A 27,235-nucleotide genomic window follows, 5' to 3' on the forward strand; every position below is an offset into this window, starting at 1 on the left:
TCCCAACTTTTCCTTACTTCGAGTCCAATAATAATAATAACAATAAAATTGTTCTGCCTATTTCTTTTTGCATTCCGAATCCCTGTCCTCGATATTCAAGCGCTACTCTTCGTCTTTCAGCAACTAATAGCCTTAGCGGACTTGAGCTCTTTCGCGCGCGCTTCTTTCTCTTATTTCTTTTCTCTTTACTCTCTAGGCCACTCGAGACTTTTCTTCCTGCCATACTCTCTCGCTTGGCGTTTTATCTGCTGTGATTTCTGACGCACACTTCGTACTGCTGCTGCTGCTGCTGCTACTGCTGCCGCTACCTTCGAGAATTTGCTTTGTCGAGTTTTTCTTTCTTTCTCCTTTCTTCCTGTCGATTTAGTTTCACTTTGATGCCCGATAGTAAAGATAACCAAAAGTTTTTGATACCTCTGCCAAAGTGTTATGACGACTGCGAGAAATTTTTACTCGACCATTTTAAATGTTCCGTCTGCGGCTTTTAGCTTTATAAGTACTTGCCCTACCCGTGAATAAAATTGCAGGTTATCTCGAGAAATTTATGCCGAAACCCCATTTTGCTTTTATAACTATCAATGTAAGCTTTTCTCAGCTGTAATCGTCAAAAATCTGAACGACAGTTGAATTCGTAGTTTCACCGATGAAATGGAACAGTTCTCTTATCCTCGACGATCGCAGTTAAAAAATTTCGAATGGAGAAACGTATTAAGTACAAGAATAAAGAGCTAGACGGCGCCCTGAATTAGTTATCGACAGTTTTTATGTGACAGGACGTGGTAAAAAAAAAGTACAGTTTGTTAGAGTAGTTCATGTATCAAGTAGTCTTTCTGATTATTCACCTGATTGCCTGCTCAATTATGACTGAATAATTCCAATTGAAAACTCTATAAAAAGTAAGAAAAACAAGCTATCTATCTACTTTAGCTAGTTTACTTGTATTTAAAAATTATAATTATTAATCAATTTAAACCACCGATAATAAATATATTTGTTCTGAATATTCGATTATTTCAGATTTTTTTGATCTGAAATAACCGACTTTAGTATAGTTAATAAAAATTTCATCTTCATTTAAAACAAACGGAACCTATTTAGTTACGGAAATATACAGGTAAAATCTGAAGTGCAAAGAGCAGAAAAAATAAAATAAGAAATCTTTAGGATCACAAACGAATCATAAAAAGTGTATTCGTGAGACTTCCGTTTGATCGTCATAGCCAGACGTATAACAACTTGTCGTGGTCGACGACGTCAAAATTTATGTGATAGTTATATATCAAACAAGACGTGACGATTTGTAAATATATATGTGTGTGCAGGAAGGGTCGAGAGAACGTATAAAATTGTCAATTTGGAATGATGATTTGACCGACGAAACCTATAACCCTCTAGAGGATTCCCGCGGCAAAAGGGTCTCATGCGCGCTGTACACTGCTCTATGTAAATATTCCCTGTCTCCCCTTTGAATATGCGAGAGTGCTTCTAAGGCAAAGGGAATCCGTCGATTTTTTAGACTATCATACGAATATGTATGTATACATACTCGAGAAGAGAGAAAACCTCGAGCAATTCTTCTCCTACATATTTTTTTTCTCCCTTCCCTCGTTACAAACATCCATCAAAATGTAAATGTTTTCTTCTTTTTACCTTTTCTTCCTTATCCCCGTGAGCATTTGTACTTTATACCCCGCGCGGAATCTCATCCCTCAAGAGTACAGTTCATAACTCGTTCTCTGTGTCTTGTCCCTTCTGATACTTGCGAGAATATTCTACATGGGAAAGAACAAACTTCCGCTATCGAAAAACTCAACGATGAATTTGCTCCGCTAAAGCGTCTTTGCTGCTTAATTAAGCGTAAGAAACAGCCTCGGCTGCTGCGAAAGTTTTTCGCGGGAGCGAGGCTATCGCGTTTCCCTTTTTCTTTCCAAAAAAAGTCGAGAGCTTTAATTAGGTTATTAAGAAGGGAAATGTACGCTTCAACTGCGATTAAATACTTTCTTTCTTCCAATAGCGCCGCATTTCTTGCTATTTGCGTGCAGCGTAATAGGGCCAATTGGATTTCTGGTCGCGAGCTTTCATCCATTCCCCTTTCCCGACAAACCTCCAAACATTATAATTTCACGTTTGATTGAACGTTCGCAGTTATACACGCGAAATACTTTCATATGGCTCGAATTTACCAATTCTCTGGTTTTCGATTGACTTGAAATAACTACGAACTTCTCTCGATTTGACATTTCCCAGCTGCAGGCTTATTTTCAATATCGCGAAGTAATTTGAGTTTGTCAAATTGTTCCGTGATAGTTCGCGTATGCGTCGACTACGAAAAATTTAATTACTCCCGCTTCCGACGTTGCGGTCCGCGACTGTCGAGACGTCGCGCTTCGCCAGGAGAGAAAGTCGACGCCTGTGCGATGCGTGCGCGCAAACAGCAAGCGACAGAAAGAAAGAAATTTAGCGAGCCCGCGCTTGGGAAAGCCCATAACAAGAGTGCCATGCCGGCGCCGGGTTTACCTTCGACGTCGTCGCGGTCGAATTTGAGTTTACGGCCTTCGTGATCCATCGTCTGTCGTTCAACAGCTGTCCACGAGGAAAAGAATCTGCCTTTGCTCGGCGTATTGGTTGAAAAAAAAATTAAGTTCTAAGAATCGAAAATAAGACGTGAGTGTAAACGCAAAACGAGACTGAGAGCGTAAATCGATCGTAAAGCGCAATGCCCATTCTCGTTGGTGTTAAGTTAATAAGATCTCGTCTCTCACGTATTTTTTCCATTCGCCTTCGCGTCACGCCCTTAAACGCGCGCGGGCGCCAACGCGTCGTCGCGGCCGTGATCGTTTTCGAGAATTGATTCTCGAAGGCTGCTAGACCTCTCGGGAAGTAAGTTCCCTTGTATTTTAGGTCACAGATTACGGGAAGGGGAGACTACAAGTTTACCTTTGGTCCGGCAGTCTTGGAAGGCCGACAAGTGGCGGAGAGAGCCCAGTTGAAAACAAGAACACGGGGGAATGGCTTGCGGCTACGGCGCGCGAGGCCCAACGAGGCTAGCTCCCTCTTGCGAGTTTTCCGGCGTTGCGGAAAATTCCAGAAAGGGGCGACTTCGTTGATTGCTGCCTTTGGCAGATTTGCGTGCGTTCAACGTAGCTAATTGCGTGCATTCAAACTTTATTTCGTTTCGTCCGATACTCTGTTGGCTTTTTCCCAACCCGCAGGGTTTTTACACCTCATTTATAACGTCATTGAAACTAAATCGAAAATCATTTTCATTTATTACTGCTCACTCCTGTCACTATCACTGACCTTGATGAAGCCTTTCACAATAATGAAATCTAAAATGCGCTCTATAATAATGCACTCATACGATGAGTACATATAATTCTGCAAAATTGATTAACACGGAGAACTGAACTAATTATCATAGCTAACAAGTTAACACATCATTTACAAACTCTAATGCGAGCGGAGTATTGTATTGACCCACGTTTTAACATTTAACGTATAACTACTGCATTAGTACAAGTAGTACGTTACCTGAAAGTGGCCAGACCAACCATCACTGGACAATACTCGAATCATAGCATAGTGCACTTGATTTTAAAAATCATATATTTATCAATAGTCACGTGATATTCAGCAAAACTTTGCACAGTAACGTTGATCGTTTTTTGTAGGTATCCAGAAGTACAGGAATACTATCGCACTACGTCAACTTGAATGTAGTAACGCCCGAGGCGTTCATCCTCGGAGGCGAAGAGCATCACGTCGACGTCGGTTCTATCATCAGTCTCGTCTGTATTATAGAAAAGGTAATCGATATCTCTCTCTCTCTCTCTCTCTCTCTCTATCTATCTATATAACTAGCGTACATTTGATCCGTTACTGAGAAACGGGAAAAGAGAACAAATTGAATGGACGCGCACCGCGGCGAAAAGCCTTTAATTACATCCCACGTGCGCTGTCTCGCGATACTTGACCTTCTTTCAACGAAGAAATAAAAGGGAAAAAGATACCGACTACTTTATGAAGTACTTTTCCGAGTAACATCGATGGAATCACGTAATAAAGCCTTTGCGAGTCCGTATGATTCCGTAAGCAGATTCGAAAATGACAAAGTAGCTCCATTGGAGGAAAAAGAAAATTTTCCCTCGGTCAGCTATGTTCAAAAGAAAACGATTTTACACAGATTTGCTCATGTGTAATTTTTTTTTAATTTTTGATACCTACCCGCGTGATTTTGCGAACGAGAGGCAAGCAGCGTAACCCAGTTTTTCTGGTAACGTTAAAATGCCGCTCTCGGCTGATAATTAGATCAACTCGAGAGATCGCGGCCCACTTTTCGCTTTGCGCAGTGTCAATGCGAAAGAACGTAAAGTCCATTTTTCTCTCATACTCTTTCTTCTCATTGAATAGAGAATGAAAAAAAAAGAAAATGAGAAACGCGACTCTATTCGCTTTTTTTTCTCTCTTTTGGAATTTCGAAAATGTGAACAATTTTCCGCAAGCAGGTATTAAATTCTGGCAATTCCATCGTGTAGATTAACCTACTTTGTGTTTTCGAGAAATTCAAAGTATCTAATTTTAATCTTTTTCTGTCCGATGTACGTACAATTGGGTTACGGGAATGAAACATTCATGCAGCGCTAATTATCGATGAAATTTTTCCATTGCTATAATAATTAAACATAAATTATACAAAACATCGATAATAAGAATTAAATTTTTTATATGCAAACTTTATTGTAAATTACGTAGAATAACAAAATTACACTATAAAAAACATTAGAATATTAAAGTAACATAATTCTGCTTTAAAGTTAATTATCGAAAACAGTAATAATTGGAAATGATTAAACGAAAGTGAATGGAAACTGGTCATTTTAAATAATGCGTATCAACAGTTGCAAAATGATAAATTCTGACCAGAGCCGCAACAAAGGCGCGCAAAATCCGGCGTTATTATTGATGATCTTTTGTCATTGCAGATGCACACAAAACAAACGCGTTCATACGATGCTAAATAAGAGGCATATAGCGATCGCATCGCTCCCTCGGTTAATATTGGCCTAATATGCTTGGCTTTAAACTTTTAATTGGCCATTTGTCGAGTATTAACTTGTTGCTCGCTTATACGCTGCGCAAGAAGTCAATAGTTTGTTAAAAGCTCTCTTTTATGTATGCAATGTTCGACAACGTCGAACTTGGTCGTTTTCTAAGCAATTAGCGGATGTGCAAACGAATTTTTCAGTGGAACAAACATTTTCAATTTCATTGATAATTACAATTTTTATTATTGCTTACGTTGCTGCATCGAATATAAATTACATCTGTTAATCTTGAAAAGCTCAATTTTTCATTTTAATTAAAATTGTCCATACAATACAACTCTTAGAGTTCAATGAACTGTGCATTCGCGGATAATGAAGAAGACGTAATAAACGCTCACAGTCTACAATCCTGACGAGGCGCGAAGAAGTTTTTCCTTCAAGTTTCAGCCCGAAATGAGTTCTCGCGAACGCGCACAAAGGAATACGTAAACGTTGACTGACGAAACTCGTTGCCGAGCGGAAGCACCAAGCTCCCGAAATGAACTCTCGCGTCTAACACGAAATTTGGCGCCAAGTTTGACGGATACCGATCGTTATTTTCTTGCCCGCTGCTCAAACTCATCACCTTCAGATCATAATTTTACTTTGTGCTATACTTTAAATCAGAAAACCAATGTTTTACAATAGCTTGAGTTTTTTTTCATTATTACCCTATAGTTATCGATAATTTTCTTCTCTAAATCGCTTCTCGTCTACTAAAATCTTGAGAAAAAATTAGTATCAAAACATCGAGGAATATTTACCTTGAACACTGCACGCTTGTTTTACGAGTTAAATGTTTTTGTGATTTTTTTTCCTGAAGAAACAATTTGATCGAAATTTAAGACGAAATTTCATTCTAAAATAAAGACAAATTATTTTGATGATTGAAAAACCACAAATATAATTTCTATTTTAGTCCGGTTCATTTTCAATGAAACATTTTTGTTTAAATGAAAATGCTGCACTGAATGTGAGCAAAAATATAAACGCTTATATATTTCAGCGTAACAAAAAAATTAATTAATGTATAATAAATAAAATAAAGCCAATTATTTCCAACATTATTCATCTGTTCAATTAAAAAGGATTTTGTTTCCGTATTCATTTATTCGAAATTTAAATATAACCCAAAACAGAGCAGCGAATAAAGTCATTAATATTGAAAAATTGGCGATCGCCAATGACCTCTGACACCGAGGTCACGTGCGATTCCAATTGATTGTAACATTTCTCTTCAAATAAAAAAGACGAACTTTCGTTTCAGTAATTGCAGTGGATCATTTGAAATTTTAAATTTCGTTACTCGTAAAACCTGGAGGCGTATACAGTAGTTTGTCAACTCATTACTTTCTTGCTCACTATAAATTCACGCGAAAATTCTATTGACGGAAAAACGTTCCAACCTTCATGACACTATTTGTCGAGTAGACGAACGCCTTTTGCAGACAATTAACGTCGCTCGGCGTCTGCAGAAATAAAAAAAAAAGACGAGCGCGATGATTCAACGAGGCCTAAAGAAGTTTGGCAAGTGAAGTGAAATAAAAAAAAAACTTGGAGTCAGCTTCCTGACCCAGTTTTTCTACGAATTGCCTTTGCCTCGTACCGTAAATAACGACACCGTGCAATTTAATCTCGCCGTTGTCATCTCGATAAATCGCAACAAAACGTCTCACATTCGGTTGGCCGAGTGAAAATACTCGTTTCTCATATTTTATTCGCGCAAGCAAAAGGTACATCGGTTAAATTTTAGTCGCTCGGTTTATCGCATAGGTATAATGTATTCAAATTTTTTAAATAAATTGATTCCTTGTTTGGTTCGATCACATATTTTTACATTAAAATTTAGTACTGTATTATAAAGTTCTTCTATTCACAAATTATCATAAATTTTGCCTACAATAATGTGCAGCAAAATGTACAATAGTTGGCAAGCTTCAATGCTGTGTTTTTCCATCACGTTCGGATAGGATTATTTTTAAGATTTCGAATTATCTGTTTATATAATTCCAATAAAATATTCAAGACCAACGAGACATCCTTGGACTATAAATAAATAAAAAAATACCAAATCTTGGAATTCTTTTGCTTAACCTTCTAAAAGTGATTTGCCGATCTTGCATATTTTATTTGAAAAAAAGAAAGAAATCCTATGTAAATCTAAAGCTATAATCTTGTCAACGTGAAGGAAATAAACAAATAAGACATATCAGTCTAATTTCAAGATTGTTGAGTAAAAATTTGACGCGATAGATGATACAACGTTATTGAAGATTCGAAAATCGATTGATATTGCAGAATTTTCCTTGGGATCCCGACCTCACATAAAAATCTATCGCGAGAACTGCCAGCCCGTTTCCTATTAGAACAACACGAGCAAGATGCGAGCATGCGCGCGGACGTGGTACTTTTTCATTTTAACTTGTTGAGCTTGCGCAAGCCGGGAGCATTTTTCCATTAGCCGCGTGTCGCTAATCTCGAGACGCGCGGCTGCTGGCCTCCAGGCGTATATGTACGCTCGAGCGACTTACACACACTTATACGCCCTTTCTCTCTCTCTCTCTCTCTCTCTCTCTCTCCTCAGTCTATCGGCTCTTTTTGCTTTCACCTACTTTTGCGCTTACTGCGTACGTATGCTTACTTGCTATGGATTTAAGCTTTCGAAGTTTTTTACGACGAGTTCACATAACTCTTTTCAAATTCAACTGTATCACAGTAATTCTGTTGCTGTAAAGATATATCAAAAAGTAAGTTCATTAATACAATCAAACTTGTCAACTGTAGAGAAAACTATCCATGGAATATCACAAAAATTGAGCTATATATACGAAGCTTAACCATATTCGTCGTCAGCTATTGATATTTTTAAAACATCAAACGTCAATTAATTAATGTTACTCAGATCGTATTCATTAATATTGCTTTCAAAAAATATTTCAGTATACTTGAATGATGTCTCAACATCTTGGCGTTAAGAATATCCCAAACTAGTACATATGTTTTACATAGAACTTTAAAATTAATCGCTTGGTTAATTTTTCAGATAGCTCTGAATACTCCTCTCCAAATATTCCTGAGTTAGCATTCAGGAAATACATCAAAGTAATATAAGTGCAATCGGATTTATCGCAAATATAATGTTATAAACATATATAGGCGTGTGTGTGTGTGTGTGTGGTCGGTTGTCAAAAATCGATTTTTTATTTCTCTTTTGAATATCTATAAATGTATTATAAATATAAAAAATACACTAGTTTAGGAAAATTAAAAACTGAAAAATTCAAAATACTGGAACTGTCACTGACCCACGCATCAGTCTTTTGTCAGAAAGCCAAACAATGAAACAAACCAGTTAAGCAAAGGAATAAATCGGAATGTTGCAAAGCTACAAATTTTGAACCAGAAATAAAGAGTAAGAAAACCCTAGATAACTTTCCATCTTTCCTTTAGCTCGCGATCCACCTCGAACCTCACTCCTTGAATGTGTAGATACTACTATCGTTTGGATCTATACACTTCTCCGTGTAGGTAACCATGTACTATTGTAGGTTTGAGCTGGGATACTCTTTGGAGCTAAATTTCAACCACGACACAAAATTGAAGGGCAAGATTATAGGAAAGTGGTACTTCCTTGTGAAAGTGGTCTTTCCTTTCAACAATAATCTCAGGCAGTTTAGGACTGAAGGAATCCTGAGATTGCGTCAGTTCCACTTGATGTCACGAAATGAATAAATTTACTGACTTAGCTATTTTGATCACTTTTTGTACATAATACTATGTTAAATTAAAACTACCTATCGCCGTATTCATTACTTTCCAGCCAAGCGTTAGTTCGTCACTTTGATTATATTTATATTTATAGACTTCCAAAGCTAACTGATTTCAAGTTTTGGTAAATAACGAGATGATCGATAAAAAACAAATTTGTTTCCATTACTTTCTAGTTATGAACACTTGCTGTGAAAATAATATTTTATTTTTATTGCCACAAAAACGAAAATGCTGGTAAAGTTGACAGTTTCACTATAATATTACTACTTCTTGATACTATTAACAAAATAACTAAAAACAACTCTCATAAAAATCATTGTCGGTATCAATAATTTAATATGTACAGAAAAACAGAAGCAAACATTCCTATAGAAATTCCATTTTTTAAAACTCAGTGCCTATTAGTATAACTACTATAGAAAAAAAATTTTTGAAATATGAGAATTTTTCTCAAAACAGACGAAAAAGAATTTATTCTAATTGCAAAAGGTTTAGACGAGAGAACTGGTATCTATAAGATCTTTTTTTCTCAATGTAGTATAAAATCTCGACAAAATGTTACTATAGAAAAAAGAAAATTTCATGATCCAAAAGATCCTTAATAAATTTCGCTTGTAGCTAACATTATTTCTGAAGACCTCAAATATAGCTCCTAAAATAGTAACCTTACATTTGAATTTTAGGTAGTTCAAAATCTTAAAAACTCGAGCATCTTTCATTACAGCTTTACCCTATGAAAATTTAATACAATATGTTTAATGTTCACACGTACAAAATTATCTTCAATGTGACTCGGTACATGCTATGTTTTATTAAATATCCAACTATATTGTTGCTAAACCCGTTAAATGTCAGCTTATCTAACTATTCATCTGTAAATATCTTTTCAGGAAAATTTTCAACGACTGATACATAATTTTACACTGCGCAGCAAATGAAATATTTTATCAGTATTTACTAAACAGACACGTGCCAAAATATGACGTTATATTGATCTGAATTACGATGTAAAAATGGTTCTTGTGAACTTTTCATCCATATCGTTCCGGCTAGATTTTAAAGCGGTTATCGATTTTCACAGCATCATTTACAGTCTTGAAAGGACTTGTAATTATTTAAAGAGAACGTTCGACCACGAGGAAGCGGCGAAAATGAAACGCAAACTTGTTAAAGACAACAGACGCGAAATGATAAAAATTTGTCCAGCTCGAGTGGCAGACGGCGGGCCGAAAATGAATCCGTTTAGCTGCAGGAACCGATTACTAGCTAGCAAACGAGCTTGAGCGCTGGACCAATCCGTTAACAAGAGCGCGAGCCGGTCGCTATACAGCACCATCCAATTTTTAATCGAACGCCGCGCTATAAAGGCCGCCCGACAATTTATCAGCGTTGAATGACGTTCATTATCCGAAGCACAAAAGAGGAGGGACGAGCCGAGATCGCTGGTGAAAAATGGACCGCGGCGCCGCACCGCGCGGCGCCGCCTGCAATCTCGGGCCGCATTACGCCGATCGTTCCGCAGAAAACGCGGCCTCGTTAATTCCAACGGCGTTTTCCGGCGCGCCGCACACGCGCTCCTATTAATTTCAGCGAGTAAACACGGGCCGCGCTCGCGCCCTCGCCAAACTTGCAATCTCGCAGTCAGCATCGTCAAGACAAACGCCCTGCGCGCAAGTCGTTAACTTGCGCGATGCGATGAGAATTCCGGGCCTAGCTCTCACGCCCCCCCCCCTCCGTCCTGCCACGCTGCCGGGCTTGCCGTCGCATCACGGTATTACATGAATAGTTACATCGGCAAGCTCGCTGCCGTCGTCGAATTACACTACGCCTCAACGTCGTTTCGGCGCACGTCGTCGGAGCTCCTCGCGAGCGAGTGTCGGCCGTTCATTTTCTGTTTCGGTCAACATTCACAACGTCGCGAAATCCCAAAAACAATTGGCCGACCGTGGCAATTTAATCCGAATACAGTTGCTCGAAACGAATTCCCGCAAATAATCCAGCACGAACGAGTCGCAATATCAAAAAGAAACAAAGCCCCAAGGGCAGCACGTCTTCAAGCACGATATATCGACTGTTGGTGAAAGCCAAGAGTAGATCCGAATTAACAAAAGTATATTAGATTTGGCACAATATTGATACGCCGGGAATTTCCGAAACTCCATCATAAACAGCAGAAGCGTATAGACTTATCTAACAGGCTATTCATTGCTTTATATCGAACTGCTCTATCGAAACTCTCTCTCTCCTCCTCCCTCTCTGTTGCACATTCATCGCTTAGGCGAAAGCCAGTTAATTGAATTTAATAACGAATGAAGCTGTCCATTGTTTTCCACGAAATTACTCTCGACATTCGATATCGAATCACTGACAGGCAGCACTGCGTGGCGTTCACGGCTATATTCCTTTCACGGCAGTTCTCGACGATCATTATTTCATCTCACTTAGCTGGATAACGTTTCGAGCGGTAATTAATACATGCATTAATACCGTATATCATATAGACCGGATGTTCCAGTCAGTTATAAATTACTGCGTTCGGCCGTCGCGCATGTCGTGAATACACAAATCTATCGACGAGAGTAGCCTGATCGATACGTAACTTTGCACTGTGCAAAGTATTTTGAGGTGCGGCCCGTTCGAAACAGGGTAAAGAAGCAGCAGACAATCTATAAAAGCATCGGTCTGTGTTGCAGAGTCCGTCGCCGCCGCACTATGTCTTCTGGTACCACAACGACCGCATGATAAATTACGACACGCCGAGGAGCAGCGTGAGCGTGCAAACGGAGCCAGGACCGTCGCAGAGCCGACTCACCGTTCACAACGCCGTCGAATCCGACACTGGCAATTACACCTGCAGCGCCTCCAATACCAAATCCGCTTCGATCTTCGTTTTCGTCACCGAGGGTCAGTACATGCTATACAATACGCTGAGTTTCTTGCGCATCTATCGTTGACTATTTACGTTTCCAAAACTTTATTTTACAAAGTATCGTTCTTATTGCAGACGAAATTTACAACGGGGTGCCTTTCCCGTTCCTTAATTTTTTAACTTCCTGCTCTAACAGTTACAGCATCTCGATATTGGCAGAGTTGAATCGCAACGATTTAGAATTAGATTTCCCCTCTTGGAGCAAAGAGAGACGAACGGCAAATGTATTCTTGACAATGGCAGGCTCTCAATATTATCATAGAACTTTTGGAAGTCGTCTCCTCTGCGTTATACTCGGTGGTTTTTCAACAATGACCATTCAAATGTGAATTTCGCTCTGGCAGCGGAAAGAAAAATCCCGAGTATATACAGGAAAGAATGTTCTTTCTTCAAATAAGATACCCCGTTACTTGGAAAGATCTCAATTCTCCACTTACTCTGCGGGCATAGGTACAAAAGTACCGAATTCATCATGCGCATTTCAGAAAGTTTACTTAGTCTACACATCCGAGCAACTTAAAATACACCCAGCTACAGTTCTTTGAGACAATTCCGTAATCTAAGATTCATGCAATTGAAAAATTTAAAGGCAAGCAGATTTTGAAATCCTTTGGCGAAGTAATGGCATGTCGGAAGAGAATTCGTAAAACGCGATGTCATCATTTTTGCAATCAAACCGACTCGCATCTCAGTGAACAAAAGAGATTCGAGTAGTTCTTTGATCAAGAAGCTATGCAGCCGCTTGATGTATAAAAGTAACGTAATCTCTTCGGAGCGAAACAATGTCCAAATAAAGCACGAGTGAAAAAGTTTAATGAGTTTCTGACACAACTAAGTCACATAATTGCATGCTCGCCGTCTTTTCCGTTACTTCGCTAAACTTAACGATCAAATGAATTGTCCTCGAGAGAAGGAAGAACTGCTTTTTTCCAAAGAAGATTTGTGAGATCCATGAACAGGGCTAATTAATTCCTCGTCCCGCTAAAGATTAAATAAAAAAGAAAGAGGAAGACGCCGAAGATGAGCTACTCATCGAATCGCAATTAGTGTCATGGTTTCGTACGCCAGATAGAGCTCATTACGAGACAGTTTTGCGCGACAGTTACGTTATTAATATCCCTCATCCATCCATAGAATAAAAGAAAAAAGACTTTGTCCATACCTACATCGGAACTAGGGAGAGAGATGTTCGATAATTGAAATCAGAATTTCCGGTCGATCGACCAACGAACAATTGATTCGCGCCTCGGCGAACGACGAGTTATTCTTCCGCGGAGAGGAAGAGATAAAAGCACCAACGTGCAGGAGTCTTCTTGATTAATTTCCGATCTCGACCTTTGGCCGGAATTGCTATTCATCATTTCCACAAAGATTGTATGAATATTCACTTTTCTTTTTATAATTGTCCGCGTCTCCGACCATTATTGAGAGAAAACAACGAACGTAATGCTAACTTCGTTGGTCGTTTGCATTTTTTATTTCTTAAAAAAAATAACTTGCAGCTCCGTTATGTATTCTCAAGATAGATATAATATATATAAGCTTTCTTGGAAGAACTTCATTTTTAAAGGATTTAAAAAATGCACGACTCTCTTTTCCGATAACGTACTCGAAAGAATGCTTGATAAATCAAGAGGTCGATGTGCCACTTCACTGACATTTAGAATGCTATGGCAAAATGAATTATCGCAACTGTACTAGTTATTCTGGGAATAGATTCTTGCGATAAGGGAAATTGTCAACTCTCACTCACAGTAGAATTCATCGCTAAGAAAAAGATCAACTTTTCGTACAACTGAAAATATTCCTAAAACTAAGTCAGTATTGAGACTATTATGGCTTTACAATGGAACGATAAATAACTTTGATGAACAAATTTCAAAGACCGAATTAAATTGTCAAATTTCTAAACTGACGGTTTGAACAGGTGATGTGTTTCGCATATAAGCAATCTATCTGAAAGCTTGACAAGTGCACACTCCGTCAATATCTAGACATGCAAATATACCAAACAGTATTAAGTTAATCTAATAAACAGCGTTGCTTGGTCCGCTATTTACTTTATTTGTCTCATCGTGGAATTATGTACCTGTGATCGGCGTATAACCTTAGCAAGTTTTATTTATATAAAACCATCTCTACAGAATACACGCACCGAAAACCCGTTTATATCGCATAACCCATGAGATTCTAGAAAATTCTTGGAGAAAAGCGCAGTTCTTTTTCATGTATCCGTGCAAGTAGAAAAGAAAGGGCATACAGCGTCAGACATACGGTGAGATAGGCGCGTATACAGTATATAAATCTCGGCGTTTGTCAAGTGAAAAATACGTGTACATGTATCCCGAATACAACTCGCCATTCATATTTACGAGGGAAATAAAAGAGACAGAGAGGCATATCGCTCGAAGGAGATTAGGCGTAAACGGGCTCAAAAGTGAAAAAAGAAAAAAGTAGATTGAAAGAAGAGGAATCGAGGATCCTAGAGACGCGATAGTAAACGAGTAGAAAAGTTATGGACGCTCGCTAAGGCAAACGGAGAAATTTAGATAAGACGGGGGTGCAATGCTGGAGCAACCGAACGCGTTCGCACATAAAGAGTGCGCGCGGGGAAGAATCACGTTCGTCGATAAAAAAAAAAAGAAGGGAAAAGGAGAGAGACGCGAGCAAGCGCAAGCACTAAAAAATTCAATTACACCGCGCCGCCCGCTAGAGTAATCTCGTCCACCCTCCCGCGAAGATAATAGGATTATAACCGAGGTTAGCCTGCTCGCAGACAAACAAAAGGTAGTATAAAGTCGATACCGAAATATTCCCTCTCGACGAAAACGTAAATAACAGAAAGAGGCACTAGTGGTGGAGCCGTAGATGAGGTCAGGCGAAAATCAAGAATCCGCGCTGTTGTGTTTGGCTCGCACACCGCTGCAATATGTTTCTTGGTAATGATAGTAATTAACTGGCACGATATTTTCCCTGGGTAATGGCCGTAATTAACTGCGCAAACGTGAAACTTTCTATCGCACCAGACCACCCTTTTTCTCCCCCCCCCCCCTCTCTCTCTTTTACACTACTCGAATTCATTGGCGATATATATCTCATTAATTAAACTCGCGAGCTAGGAGCAGTCGAACGCACGCTCTCTCCCACTCTCTCTCTCTCTCTCTCTCTCTCTCTCTCTCTCTCTCTCTCTTTTTCTCTGTCGATTGCAATTAATAACTGACATGCAACAGCGCGTCCTTCTCCGATAAATTTTGATACAAAAAAAGGACCACGCGTGCGTCTGGCGTAGATTAAATTGAGAGAAAGAGTAGTCCATTTGTGCTCTATGTCATACTTTGAATAATTTCTTCTGTTTGTTGGAGAAGAGGGGGTATTCAGATATAGAGTTATTAAAGTTTCTGAAAGCCCGTCTTTTCATCTTGATTTTCCAACTTTATTCAAATTGAACCAAATGATAAACTGTTGATGTGTACGTGAATGCAAATTATGGCTTTTCAAACTAAATGGAATATTTGATTCATGCCAGTTTACATCATAGATCTTAATTTATAATGCAAAATAGCTAATGCTCCGAATATCACAGATATACGTCTGAAATTCAAATGGAAATAGCTGGTTCAAATATCATCGATGCAACCACTTTCAAACAAATAAAACAATGGATTTACTTATTTTGAGCTCCGAATTTTTTTGCCATATGAGAGTTCAGATTTACAGAAAGAATCGAGATTCTAATTTTTTTATATTTCTATTGTTGGATATCTTTTTTACCTTGAAATCGAGTAACTGAATGGATGTAAAAAGAGGGTAAATATCGTGAAAACAACAAGAAAAAAACTGTACAGATTTTTCTCGTTTGTTACGCGAATGAAAAGCCGTGTATTCACAAACAACCGGATAAAAGCATCGGTTATTATAATATTTACCCTTTTCACTATGCATTTTCCATCATTCGTAAGTTTTTTCAAGGAACCAATCAAACAGTATTATTCTCGTGAAGGTAGCTTTCTATATTTCTAAACTAAAACATTTTCTGCCATATGTGAACTTTGATAGACTTTCAATTATAAATAATTTTAATATTTAAGCGTGCTTAAGTTATGCAGAGTAACGCTCTTTTTATTAAAAAAATTAAAAATTATTGCGATTGATCCTCGTGTATCCCAAATTGATAAATAACTTTGATATTTGTGATGGATGTTGTTCAGAAGAGATACTTAAATATTTTTTTTATTGTTTTTAATAAACTAGTTGTTTATTTTATACCTCACTCCAAATAGCCTTTCACAAAACTTTCTTTCATATCAATAATCAAACAATTTAAAAGGTGTGACTCAACTTCAAATGTATGAGGGTTATATATATTAAGAGACAAATTTCCAAAGTAAAACCATGTATTTATCTACATTCATGATTTTTTTTTTCACAAAAATTTTAGAAAATTTCTTTTGGAAATGCAGTGATTATTTTCAATGTTCTTAAAAATTGAAAAAAAGTAGAGTGGTTCATTTTGAAATGATAGAGTATAAAGTAATAAAATCGCAGGCGGACTGTAGCTGAGTGCTGATTATCGAGTCATCGAAGTAGCCCCGGAAAGAGAAACTCTCTGCGGGCAGATGGTTCAGAGATCCGGCAAACAAAGTTTCTTTCGCGCAATCCCCCCATTCCAGTCTGGAGACTACTGGACTGCAAGAATTTTTCTCCCGACTAAATGTACCGCAGAGACAGATAATTAGTGCACGACAAAAAAAAAATAACTAGCGATTCCAACTTTTCCGATGTTAATTACCAAGCAAAAAAAAATGGTCGCGCGCGTGCTCTATCGGAAATAAGCACTCGCGGTCAAAGAAATCATTAGTCGTGTCAAAGGCGTGCGCTAATTAGAGGCGTACACGTTATGACAAAAAAAAAAGGAGAACAGCGAACAAAGTGAAAACTCCGACTAGGACGACGTCGTCGACAAAGTTAGCTCCAGAGCCAAGTTATAATCGCATTAGCGTTGAATTTGGCCAGTATCCCCCCATTGAAAATTCCAGTTGTGCGACCTACTATCACCAGCTCCTCTCTCTCACTCCCTCTCGCTCCCTGAAAAGACGAAAGTCGTTCAGTTTGAATAAATCACTCGAGGCAGCGTCCCACTTCGGTTTTTCCTATCCGATTCAATATTAAATCTATACACAACGTACGCGAAAGAAAGAAATTTGTCGATCGTCGGCAACGAGGAATAAAAAAAAAACAACACGGATACTATCCCGATGAAAGATTAAGGGGCAAAGCAATCCATCAGTCGTAATCCTCGGAAACGGCGCGTCGTCTATCGATAAACCTCGCCGATCAGCCATGAATAATCCTAGAGCCCATTGAAAAAACACGCGTAGCCGAAAGAAAAAAAAGAGAGAGCGCGCGCGCGCTTCCATCAACGTCCGAACACGTAGACCTTGTGCACACACACTGTACGCAGCCCGTGTCCGCTGTACCGAAGCTTTTTACGAAAAATTGTACTTCCGCGTCTGAGTTTCACATCTTTTTGGATGTACTTGCGCATCGTTCTTGTTTCAAATCGCGTTCACTGTCAAAGTTCGCAAAGTAATATTGTTCAGAGCGAGCAAGTCGCTGTATATTGATCAAATTTACGGTCAACGCTGTACACGTAACTATTGGTTAATTCAATAAGGGTCAAAAGTTTACTGAGAGATAACAGCACCTTGAATATTTTTCGCCGCTCTATTGTCAAAGTTGATAGAATATTAATTGACGGCAGGAGTTTCGTTTGAATGAAATGAGCACTCACATTAGAAATTCCAGTTTAATATTAACGAACCGTCATCAAGCTCCGACACTATATGTCCGTTAAAATGATAACGGCGCACCGCTACTTCAAGCACGATTGTCCGAAACGATTGGTTAGTAATATTATTCCTCGTCTGTTTGATGTTACAGGTGACAAAATGGCAGCGATATCACGTCGCAAATCAACGGCAAGCTCATATCAAAGCAGCTACGCGCAAACTCTAGTGCTGTCACTCCTAGCCATGGGCTTCCAAATCCGATAAACCAAAAGAAAAACTCGTGTGTGAAAAGCAATTCGTTGATCGATATAATAACTACTGTATATTGCCATTCTTTTCTTTTTTTTATTCACCAGTCTAGACGAACAAAAGACAAAGGTACGCTTTTTTCTCTCGCTGGTGCAAGTGTTTTTTCCTCGGCCGTGAGGTGTGGATGTGGGTCACAACGCATATCCGTGTCAGCAGCGTTGCAACTTCAATTTTTCGAAATCCCGGAATAACGAGGACTTATTCGCATTGTGTGCGAGCACCCGTAAAAGTTCGCGATATCGACAGATTTCAGATTACGACTGAATTCTCATGTTGCGTCTGTGTATACGCGTGAATGGGATTGTGTAAATATCTTCGCCTGTGTATTAGAATAGATAATTATTAAATATGCTAGATGATGTATGATGTTTATTATGATATTTACCTAAGTACCTGCGTGTGCTTATATCTAAAGGAATTTTTTTTACCTAAAAAAAACAGATTAGTTTGGCAGTTTGCATTGATGCATTCAGTACAACATTTCGTTTGAGTGATCTTTTAACTTTTCATACTAACGTGCAATACTTTCGTGTGCCCATTAAAAATGCGATTACAAAGCCAGAAAATTCAACGAGAGAATGCGCTTTCGAACCCCTCCTCCCGCCCCCCTAATTTTTTCGACTAAACTCGATGAAGGCTCTTTATCACTTTTTCAACGTTTCTCCTTTCTTACCTTTTAATGGGAAAATGAATATTTAATTCTGTTTTTGCCGAAACCTATCTACATTATTTTTTATTTCATACACTGTACAAAAAACAAGAACATACGAATAAATATTTGTTTTTATTAAACTACTTCGCGTGTCTCGGTATTTTTTTTCAATCACTTTCCCCGCGAGAATGAAAATTTTTTATTGTATTCACACCCCTTTCAATCTTTCTTTGTTTCATCGGGTATCAATCAATATGTTTTTCAATCATCATGCAGAAAAGTTGAATATTCGGAAAACCGAAAATACATATTTTTTTTTTTGTACTGTCTTCCTTCTTTTGTCTTTTTTTGGAATATTTTTGTGGTGGCAATCGAAATCCTGGATTGCATTGACATTGACAAACGTCTCTTTTTCGAATGTTTAATATTCATAGAAAAATCGAACATCCCGCATATGACGAATAACACGAATATGTAAAAAAATGATCAATTCACAAAGGTTATTTATCAAATTGAGCTAGCCTTCAATTGTTATACCTTTCAAAGTGTTTTAGAAATAACATTTTCATTCATAATTTTTAACAGAAAAATTTCAATCTTTTGATCGTATTATATAGCTGCAAAGGCCTTTTGAAAGTATAATGATAATTTTGCATTTAGCAAAAAAATATAATAAGAATTGTAAATAACTAATTATGAACTTCCTCTATCTAAAAATATAAAGTAGAGTATTTAATGTGAAATGTGAAAAAACGAAAGATTGTTTCTTTTGAAACGAATGAGATAAACTGACCAGAAAAGCTGTCTATTAAACCGCATTAAAAACTTCATTAAATTTGAATATCAAACCTGAATATAACAATCAATATAAATATTCTAAAAGTTATCACTTGTAAATATAAAATAACATTCTATGTGACTGCACCAATATTCCTATGAGGCCATTTTTCTGTGATCCCAAAATGCTTCGTTTAGAATTATTAAATGTTTATATACTTTTATTTTGAAAAATCTTCGACTATTAGTGAAGATGTACATTGAATCCATTTATAAGTACGGACTAAACTTATTGGCAATGTAGTCTATGTATTTAAAAAAAATAATGCTCATAAATTTTATTCTTTTATACTTATAACAAAATCAATACCTGCGTATACGATTTTATATGTATTTGAAAACTTTATTGTCAATTAAGTTTAATAATGTGCCTACATGTGCGTATATTATATACATAAAATATTTCCTAGTAGAATGACTCAAGTGTCTGACTTAAAACTTAGAAAACTTCAGCAGCAAAAGACTGCTTTTTATATTCGAGGGATTCTTGAAAAGTTTATTACAGATGTGATAAATTTTTATTGAAAAATTATAAAATTTAATGTCTGAATAGAATAACTGTTTCGCTTGTGCTTTGTAAAATATGGTGTCAAATAACTACACAGACTTTTTTCTAAAATATATGAAAACTTTAATCAGTGTTACAACGGATGAAATTGTATATTTGAGATTCCACGACCTATAAAATGATGATTTTAGTATGAAATGTTCAATGCATAAACAAGATAGTGCGACTAACGAAAAGCGAAATGCAATAAAAGAAAAGAAAGGAAACGTGATTACGTGGAAACAACTCTACACTTTCTTTCGACCCGAACGCCCGTCTATAAATTCCGCAGAAAAAGTCGTCAAAGTAATCTTCATCAGCGCGTCAGTGGCAAAAAAAAAAGACTCATAAATTTGAAAACAAATCACTCTCTTAACCCCGTCATTCCGAATAAAAATATAGCCGAAACTTGCTAGCCAGGACTGGCAAGAAAAACGAGAGTTTCGTGGCAACGTTGCATCGTAAAGCTTGCAAAGGCCGGCAACGACGTTATTACGCCTGCTAAAAGCGCATAACGTAAATTACTTTCCGCGAGTGGCTCCAACGGTAATTAGGGATCGTTTTAGTGCGTAGCAGCGCCAGCAGCTCGCTCGCTCTGCAAAATGTACATATACGAGCGCGCCAACTTTCAGGGCTATGCTACACGCCGAAATAACGTCGGACTTTAACTTTTTGCTAACCCGATTGTTTCCCAAAAAAGGAAAAAGGAAATAAAAAGTCAAGTCCGCTGTCGCCGTGTTAATTCGATAATAGTTTCTCGCGCGTACTTGTTTCGACTCCCCGAAAGCAAACTCTTCGATTTCGTTTTTCGACACACCGGCTGACGCCAAGTTGTAATGAAATTTGTATTATTAGGTCGCGCGTGAGACAAAAGTGAGAGCGCGAACACTAAACTCGACGCAAGTCGCGAGAATTTTCCCGTTGTGTAAACTTTAGATTGGTTTCAACGACTTGTATACAAGCTTGTTTCTTGCCCGACGCGGTCTTACATGAAAGCACCCTTTTTCATCCAAGTATAGATCGAGTCGTTGAGTTTGAAAATAATGGAGCTTAAAAATAAAACAACTTGTCCGCCATTACGAGCCGTTAATGCGAAAGATACCTTTCTTTTAGAGGTGTATGCGGGTTTCTCTATTTTGCCGCGAACTCAATTCGATTTCTTTTCATAGTCGATTGAACTGCAAAGACTGCGCTAATTACACTTTTTTTTTAATAACGATAATAAATGCAATGAATTCGTATATCACAGAAAACACTTATACAAGAAATCATCAAGTGTTTAAGAAAAAAAGCCCCCGAGAAAAATGGGAACTCTTCAATCGCATCTCCACGGCTACGTCGCGAGGGAGAAATATTCAGCACGGAAGGAAGTCCAATAAGAAAGGAAGTATAGGTCAAACGCGGAAAAACAAATCCATGTATTATAAATAGCGAGTGCGAAGAGAATAATGAGAGCTCCCGTGAGTTGAATTCATTACACGCGAGCGAGCAGAGCGGCTTTTGTTTTTCTATAAAGCCATTGATTACGGAACGATGGCTGCCGCCCCCTCTAAAGAGGACTCTACTTTTTTGTTCCACGCCGCGTCACTTGCTTTTTTCCCCTCCCGCCGACGGATTCTCTTGTTCGGATTGACTTTTATTTACGCTCGCAGTTTTCATGTCATAACGTTATATACTCGCTTTCAATCCCCAACAATGATTGCGCGCGACTGTGCCCCGCGAGAGCCTTTTGCTTTATGCCTTTATGCCTGTGCTTGCGCGATTTGTAAAAAGAAAAAAAAACAAACTTTTTCTTCACTGGAAATGCTTTAGCTGGAAATACATATATCTAGTTGCATTTGTAGGCTCGTTCAAACCGACACGGTTAGTTTTGTTGAAAAACTTTTTTTTTTTCGTTAATAATTTTATTAAATATGTATTTTGTAATAACGAATTTCGTAATTTTTGCAAAATTTAATTACGCGTGAGTGTTACTCTTCCAGAATGAAATTATAACGTAATTAAGGCGTCTGATACTGACATCGAATTGTCAGATAACGAAGAAAATTAATTGAAAAAACTAATAATTCCAGATATAAAAAACGTTCAAAAGACGCAGTTATCCTTCATTAAAAATTTGTAGCAAAAAAAAATGTAATACTCGTCAAAATTATTCTCGAGCAAAAAAATAAGGCGCTTGTCTCAATATTATTTGAATCACAACGTTATATAGACTAAAGAAGCACTCAAAGCTTGCATAATTCAAAAAGCTTCTTTTACACCCCGGTAAATCGGCCAGTTAATCTTTGCTTTTTTGTTCGTCAATTTCGCTTCACGCTCACAATGAAGGTAACAGAGTTCACCTGTAATTCAGGCCGAGAAAAACTCGGTCATGCGCGCTGCGGCTCGTTACACCGAAACGACTGCTTTCTTTCGATAGACTAAACGAAAAATTTCATGCACCTCGATCAAAAAGAACAAAAAAACCCCAGCTGACAGGTAAACCGACGAACGCGCAACAAGAGCAAGATTGCTTTTGCGAGAGTGAGTGAAAGAGAAGAGTGACAGTAAAGTCTATGCCTGCAGGGTCTTAATATGATCGTTTTGTTATACCGAGCATGAAAGTGTTACGTGCGTGCATTAATCAGATCTTTTTTATTTTTGAAAGACGACTTTTCTATCAACCTAAAATATGAACGCATATGCCAATTGCGAGTGTCATCGCTGTAAAAAGATTCTGCAAGCAGCAGTTTACGACTGTAAATGGATTATATATGCACTGCTGCTCGCACTATTCTTTGCCGACATTACGCATGTTATCATCTCCATAGAATTTGTTAATATTACGATCGAATAATGTAATTGTGTGGCGGAACTTCAAAAAGTGAATTGTCGAAAAATATCCGATTCGGCAATTTCTCTCTAGATATTTATATATTTATATATATATATATATATATATATATATAAAATCGTCTATTATAAGAGGGAATGATGTCGATTGAACTTCATTCAATAAAAATAAATGCGAGAATATAATCTACTTGATCCTTCCAATTTCATTTTGTTAGTAATTTACAAAACCTCAAGTAATACATACAAACAAATCCTTAAAAAATGCAATGTGAAATTTATCTATACGCGCACGCGCCTGTGTTTTACTAATTCGTATACACATATCCATAACTTTTTTATTTTGTCAAATCATGAGTTTCAAATCATCATACAATTGACATAATTACGTTCACTCAATTGTATAAAGTTAAAAATTTAAAGGGCAATTTTTAGAATCTTAACACAAAAATAATTTATATTTTTCGAATATTTATATTTTTATTTATCAAATTGAATATTAATCATTAAATTATTGATATTCTCTTACTCATTTTTTACCAGATACGAGAATCGTGCAAATTGATAAGAATATACATTATCTAAAATACTATTTTATAAATTTTTTAAGTAAAAATAAGCAGAATTGATTTTCCATTTTTTATTACATCATATTAATGAAAACATTAATCATGTATACAATATTATCGATACGTATTGTATGATATTCAAATTTTGATTTATATAATAATTTAAAGAGCCATATTTAATGAACATAACAGATGAGAAAAACATTTTGACTTTACATATATAAGAAGACGATCTAAATGTCATGCGCGTATTTTTACTTGAAGATGACAATTGTTTTATCAATGCCAATATTATCAATCACATTTTGTATGAAAAAGTTAATCAAAAAGCTATTTTCCTATGATTTATATAGCTTGAAAAAAATATAGAAAAATACATTCACCCCTTATTATTAATCATTCGGCATACGTAAATTTACTTGTCTCAATGCTTAACCTTTTATTTGGCGCGCTAATGCGGCTTAGAATAACAAAAAATATAATATTTTACAATATAATATCTTAATCTTTTAAATACATCATTATATCCATTTATTCTGTCCACTTATAGCGTAGTCTTTATGGTTAGTTAATTACTTTCTTCGAATCACTCGCTTTGGAGGATTACTAAACATTTTTTGAGCATATCTGCGTGCGCCTAAAATGATGATCAATTTTTAATAAATCATATTTGTCGCGTATTTTTAAGCAATAAAAACTTGGAACACACCTTCGCATGTTTTACTTCAAATTCCGTTAGGTCAATGAGATTCTTTTTAAAGGCAGCAACTCGCCTCGTTTTGAAATCATTTAGTTCTTAAACATTAAAATAATTGTTATTGAGTCCTTAAAGTATGCCAATCCTCATATTCATTAAATTACCTTCTTTTCCTTTTTCCGACATTTGCTCGAACTTTGTACATGCTTCGGTCTGAGCTTGCTCCGCCTACGAATAATGAAACATTAACAAAAATTAAAATGAAGCAATAAATTTATTTTCAGATAAAAAACTTCATACTCCCACAGACATTCGAGAAGCAAAATTTTTATTTTAAATAAGAACTATTCATGCATAATATATCAGGTAATGCATGCTGTTTGAAAATATAGTGAAATGTTTCTAATCATATAACAATAAAAAATAAAAATAATATAATTATAAATTGTACGCATTCTATAACAAATATTGTTCACATTCAAATTTGTGATACTTATAAAATTCTCAAAAAGAAAAAAAACTAAACATAATTCTTTCCACACATTTACAAAAATGCTATATTTATTCCATATAAAAACAAGAACACACCTCTGCAACCTCCAGTGCCTTTAGGAGCAAGAAAAATGGAATTAGTTATTTACGACAATGACGTTTTTTAATAAAAAGTTAAATGTTATAAGTGAAAAGCGTCAATAATTTAATTGTTATTTACAGATGCTAAATATAACTATATAATTAAAGTTTTGGATTTTCAGTCACCAATAATTATAAAATGACACTTACAGCATGTACATCTTTATTTTTGGCACGTGCTTTTTCCAAAGCTCTATTCGCAGTTTCGTAAGCGTGTAACGCTTTCAGCCTCCGGATCAATAGCCTTTTGCCAGCTGCGGTATCCCTCATGTAATACCGCAGAGTATCAGATAACTTTAAATCTTCATCACACGCAACGCGACCTTCGACTTTCTAAAATGATTGTAATTTTTTCCAATAAACCAGATATAAAAATGTATGTGGTACTCTTGGTTACATACGTACCCGAAGTTTTTCAAATGTCTCGGCTATTTTCGTTAAAAATTTTTCGAGTTTTCCATCATCTGTAGTAGCTAATTGTAAAATATTAGTAGAAATTTTTATATAAGAATCCGCCATATCTTTATGCTTAGCTGTTTGACGATCAGCACGACTTGTAGCTTCTTTTAAGTTTTGGTGATATTGTGTAAGAAATGTCATTTCTTGATCAAAGAAATCATTAACATCTTTCACAGTGGCTGACAAATAATATTCATCTTTCGTTTTTGAAAACGATTTCATCAATCCACCAAACATTTCCATTTTATTTTTTCCTAAAGAAAAATATAATTATATTTATTCAATTAAAGTATAAAGAAATAAATAATTTATATGATAAAACTAAGTACAAATGAAAAGTGCTGTATAATTTTTGTTATTAGACAGTTAATGATTATTATAACTTGCATAAGTATACATAAATCATGTAAATTGTTTTGTTATATTACAAAGTAGTGTTACTAACCTCTTACACAAAGATCTTGGTCATATTCTAAAAAAACTCTAAGATTATGGTCATTTTGGAACACTGGATGGTGAGCAAGGCGAGTTAAAAACATTTCGTGCATGGCAACAGTTTTCTTAAATGTAGCCAAATACTCCCTAAAAGTTATTCTTATAAATAACTCACACTCTCAAATACTCAATAACACAGAAAAAAGATCTCATAACTTACGCTTCCAATTCTTGTTTCATCTTCATAAACTCCTCTCGAGTCATGCTACCTTCACCTTCACCAAGCTTTTGCAACTTTTCCCTGGATGCATCAAAGTCAGGCCTTGGAGGACAGGGTGGAATCTTTAAACATATAACACAGAAAAAAAATAGTAAGCACTTCACTCCAAAACACTGTAAATTAAAGCACAAATACACACAATGTAACCAGCATACTCCTCGTTCTCTTCAAACCTATCATGTAACCAGACAAACTCTTCATGCTGCCTAACAACAAAGAACTCAGACTTCTGAAATTCTGGCAGAGTAGTCTTAGTGTGCACAGTGAACTTAACTTTGTCCTTTTCACTAAGTGCATCCGAGATATCAATCAACAACGCTTTACAATTGGGTTGATCGACTGAGGATTCATTTGAGATTGTCTGAAAAGATAAAAAAATTAAATCAACAACATACATTTTGACACGTCATACTTTCATAGAAAATATAAGTACCTTTTTAGTTGGAACATTGTTGATAATCTCGGTACTGTCGCATATTCCATCCTGCAACATTTTGTCGTATTAAACCCAGCCTAACGAACTTACTGCAGAGACAACTCATTAAAGGGATTTCCCCGGCCACACGAAAACGACCGGCCGCCTGCCAAAATGCTGGCATATAACATTGATAACAGGTTCCACCTACCATCATGGCGTCGAGCAGCGTCTCTCCTCCTCTGCCCGCAAACGTCAAAATAGCCGACGGAATAGAGGATGTTTTCCTCTACCGTCACAGTCACACTCAGACTTGCTACTTCTGCGACTAGTGCGTCCACTACTATCTCCTAACCTCAATTTCCTTCACCCTCTCCGCCCCGTCGTCGTCGGCATTCGCTGCTTTGTGCTTCGTCAAAATATGCTTGTATAAAATGCTATATCTCCCTGGCAGATATCTACTTGCGAGCTTCTATACGTAATTGAACAAACACTCTCTCGCTCAGTCGCACTCTCGCTGCTGAAAAAACCACTTAACAAGCACTACGCGCTTTGACTGCTGGAATAATGATACGGATCTTACTTTCGTACGCCGCGCTGATTCTTACTAATGTATGAGTTGACTGGTTCTTTTTATCATTCGGCTCCACTGTGGTTTATTTTTACGCGCTATCTGTGTTCCGCTCGCAGCAGTTACTTAATTAATCCAAGTATTTACTTGCAACCAAGATAAACTAATTCGTTAAAAAGTTGCAAGTAAACAGCATCTATTTTGCAAATACAAATTCAACGGTATTCTAATTGTAAGTGCACTCGCGTTATGAATCATGTGCAATGCTATTCACGATTATATGATGAAAGCAACGCAGTCATCATTAATATCGTGCGGAAATTTTTACAAACGCAAGAGGAAATCAAATCATAGATACGAACCAATATTGCTTCGTTTGAATAGTTGTATCGTGACTGACCAATCACATTTCTGTGTAACAAATAA

General features: G+C 36.9%; 2 protein-coding genes across 4 annotated transcripts in view; one reads left to right on the plus strand and one right to left on the minus strand.

The window, feature by feature from the left end:
• LOC131674109 (zwei Ig domain protein zig-8-like) overlaps positions 1-22,763 on the plus strand; it is a 43,490-nt gene extending 20,727 nt beyond the window's left edge. Inside the window, exons 4-6 of the mRNA XM_058952621.1 lie at positions 3,672-3,806; positions 11,549-11,759; positions 17,725-22,763. Coding sequence (XP_058808604.1) covers positions 3,672-3,806; positions 11,549-11,759; positions 17,725-17,837 — 459 coding nt within the window. The 3' untranslated portion in view covers positions 17,838-22,763. The remainder of the gene's footprint in view (positions 1-3,671; positions 3,807-11,548; positions 11,760-17,724) is intronic.
• Positions 22,764-23,320: 557 nt separating this feature from the next.
• Positions 23,321-27,235, minus strand: LOC131674111 (sorting nexin-6). Of its 3 annotated transcripts, XM_058952627.1 has the most exons (11): positions 26,450-27,235; positions 26,257-26,307; positions 25,963-26,184; positions 25,764-25,885; positions 25,554-25,690; positions 25,055-25,362; positions 24,800-24,982; positions 24,605-24,622; positions 24,181-24,244; positions 24,029-24,114; positions 23,322-23,956 (listed from the first exon to the last, which is right to left on the minus strand). In XM_058952627.1, the coding sequence occupies exons 1-11, from the start codon at positions 26,453-26,455 to the stop codon at positions 23,906-23,908; spliced, it is 1,248 nt and encodes a 415-aa protein (XP_058808610.1). In that variant the 5' UTR covers positions 26,456-27,235; the 3' UTR covers positions 23,322-23,905. The 3 variants fall into 3 exon arrangements, with proteins under 3 accessions (XP_058808609.1, XP_058808610.1, XP_058808611.1); XM_058952626.1 differs by lacking the exon at positions 26,450-27,235 and having other exon boundaries at positions 23,321-23,956; positions 26,257-26,437; XM_058952628.1 differs by lacking the exons at positions 24,605-24,622; positions 26,450-27,235 and having other exon boundaries at positions 23,357-23,956; positions 26,257-26,437.

Source organism: Phymastichus coffea, unplaced genomic scaffold (assembly GCF_024137745.1).
Source record: "Phymastichus coffea isolate CEN01 unplaced genomic scaffold, Cenicafe_Pcof_1.1 PCOF00212, whole genome shotgun sequence".
Lineage (NCBI taxonomy): Eukaryota > Metazoa > Arthropoda > Insecta > Hymenoptera > Eulophidae > Phymastichus > Phymastichus coffea.

Coding starts and splice junctions, on each gene's coding strand:
- LOC131674111 (XM_058952626.1), bottom strand. CDS start 26,316: ATGTTGCAGGATGGAATATGCGACAGTACCGAGATTATCAACAATGTT. Junction 25,691..25,763: donor ATGAAACAAGAATTGGAAGC/GTAAGTTATGAG, acceptor AATAACTTTTAG/GGAGTATTTGGCTACATTTA. Junction 23,957..24,028: donor TTGAAGTAAAACATGCGAAG/GTGTGTTCCAAG, acceptor TCATCATTTTAG/GCGCACGCAGATATGCTCAA.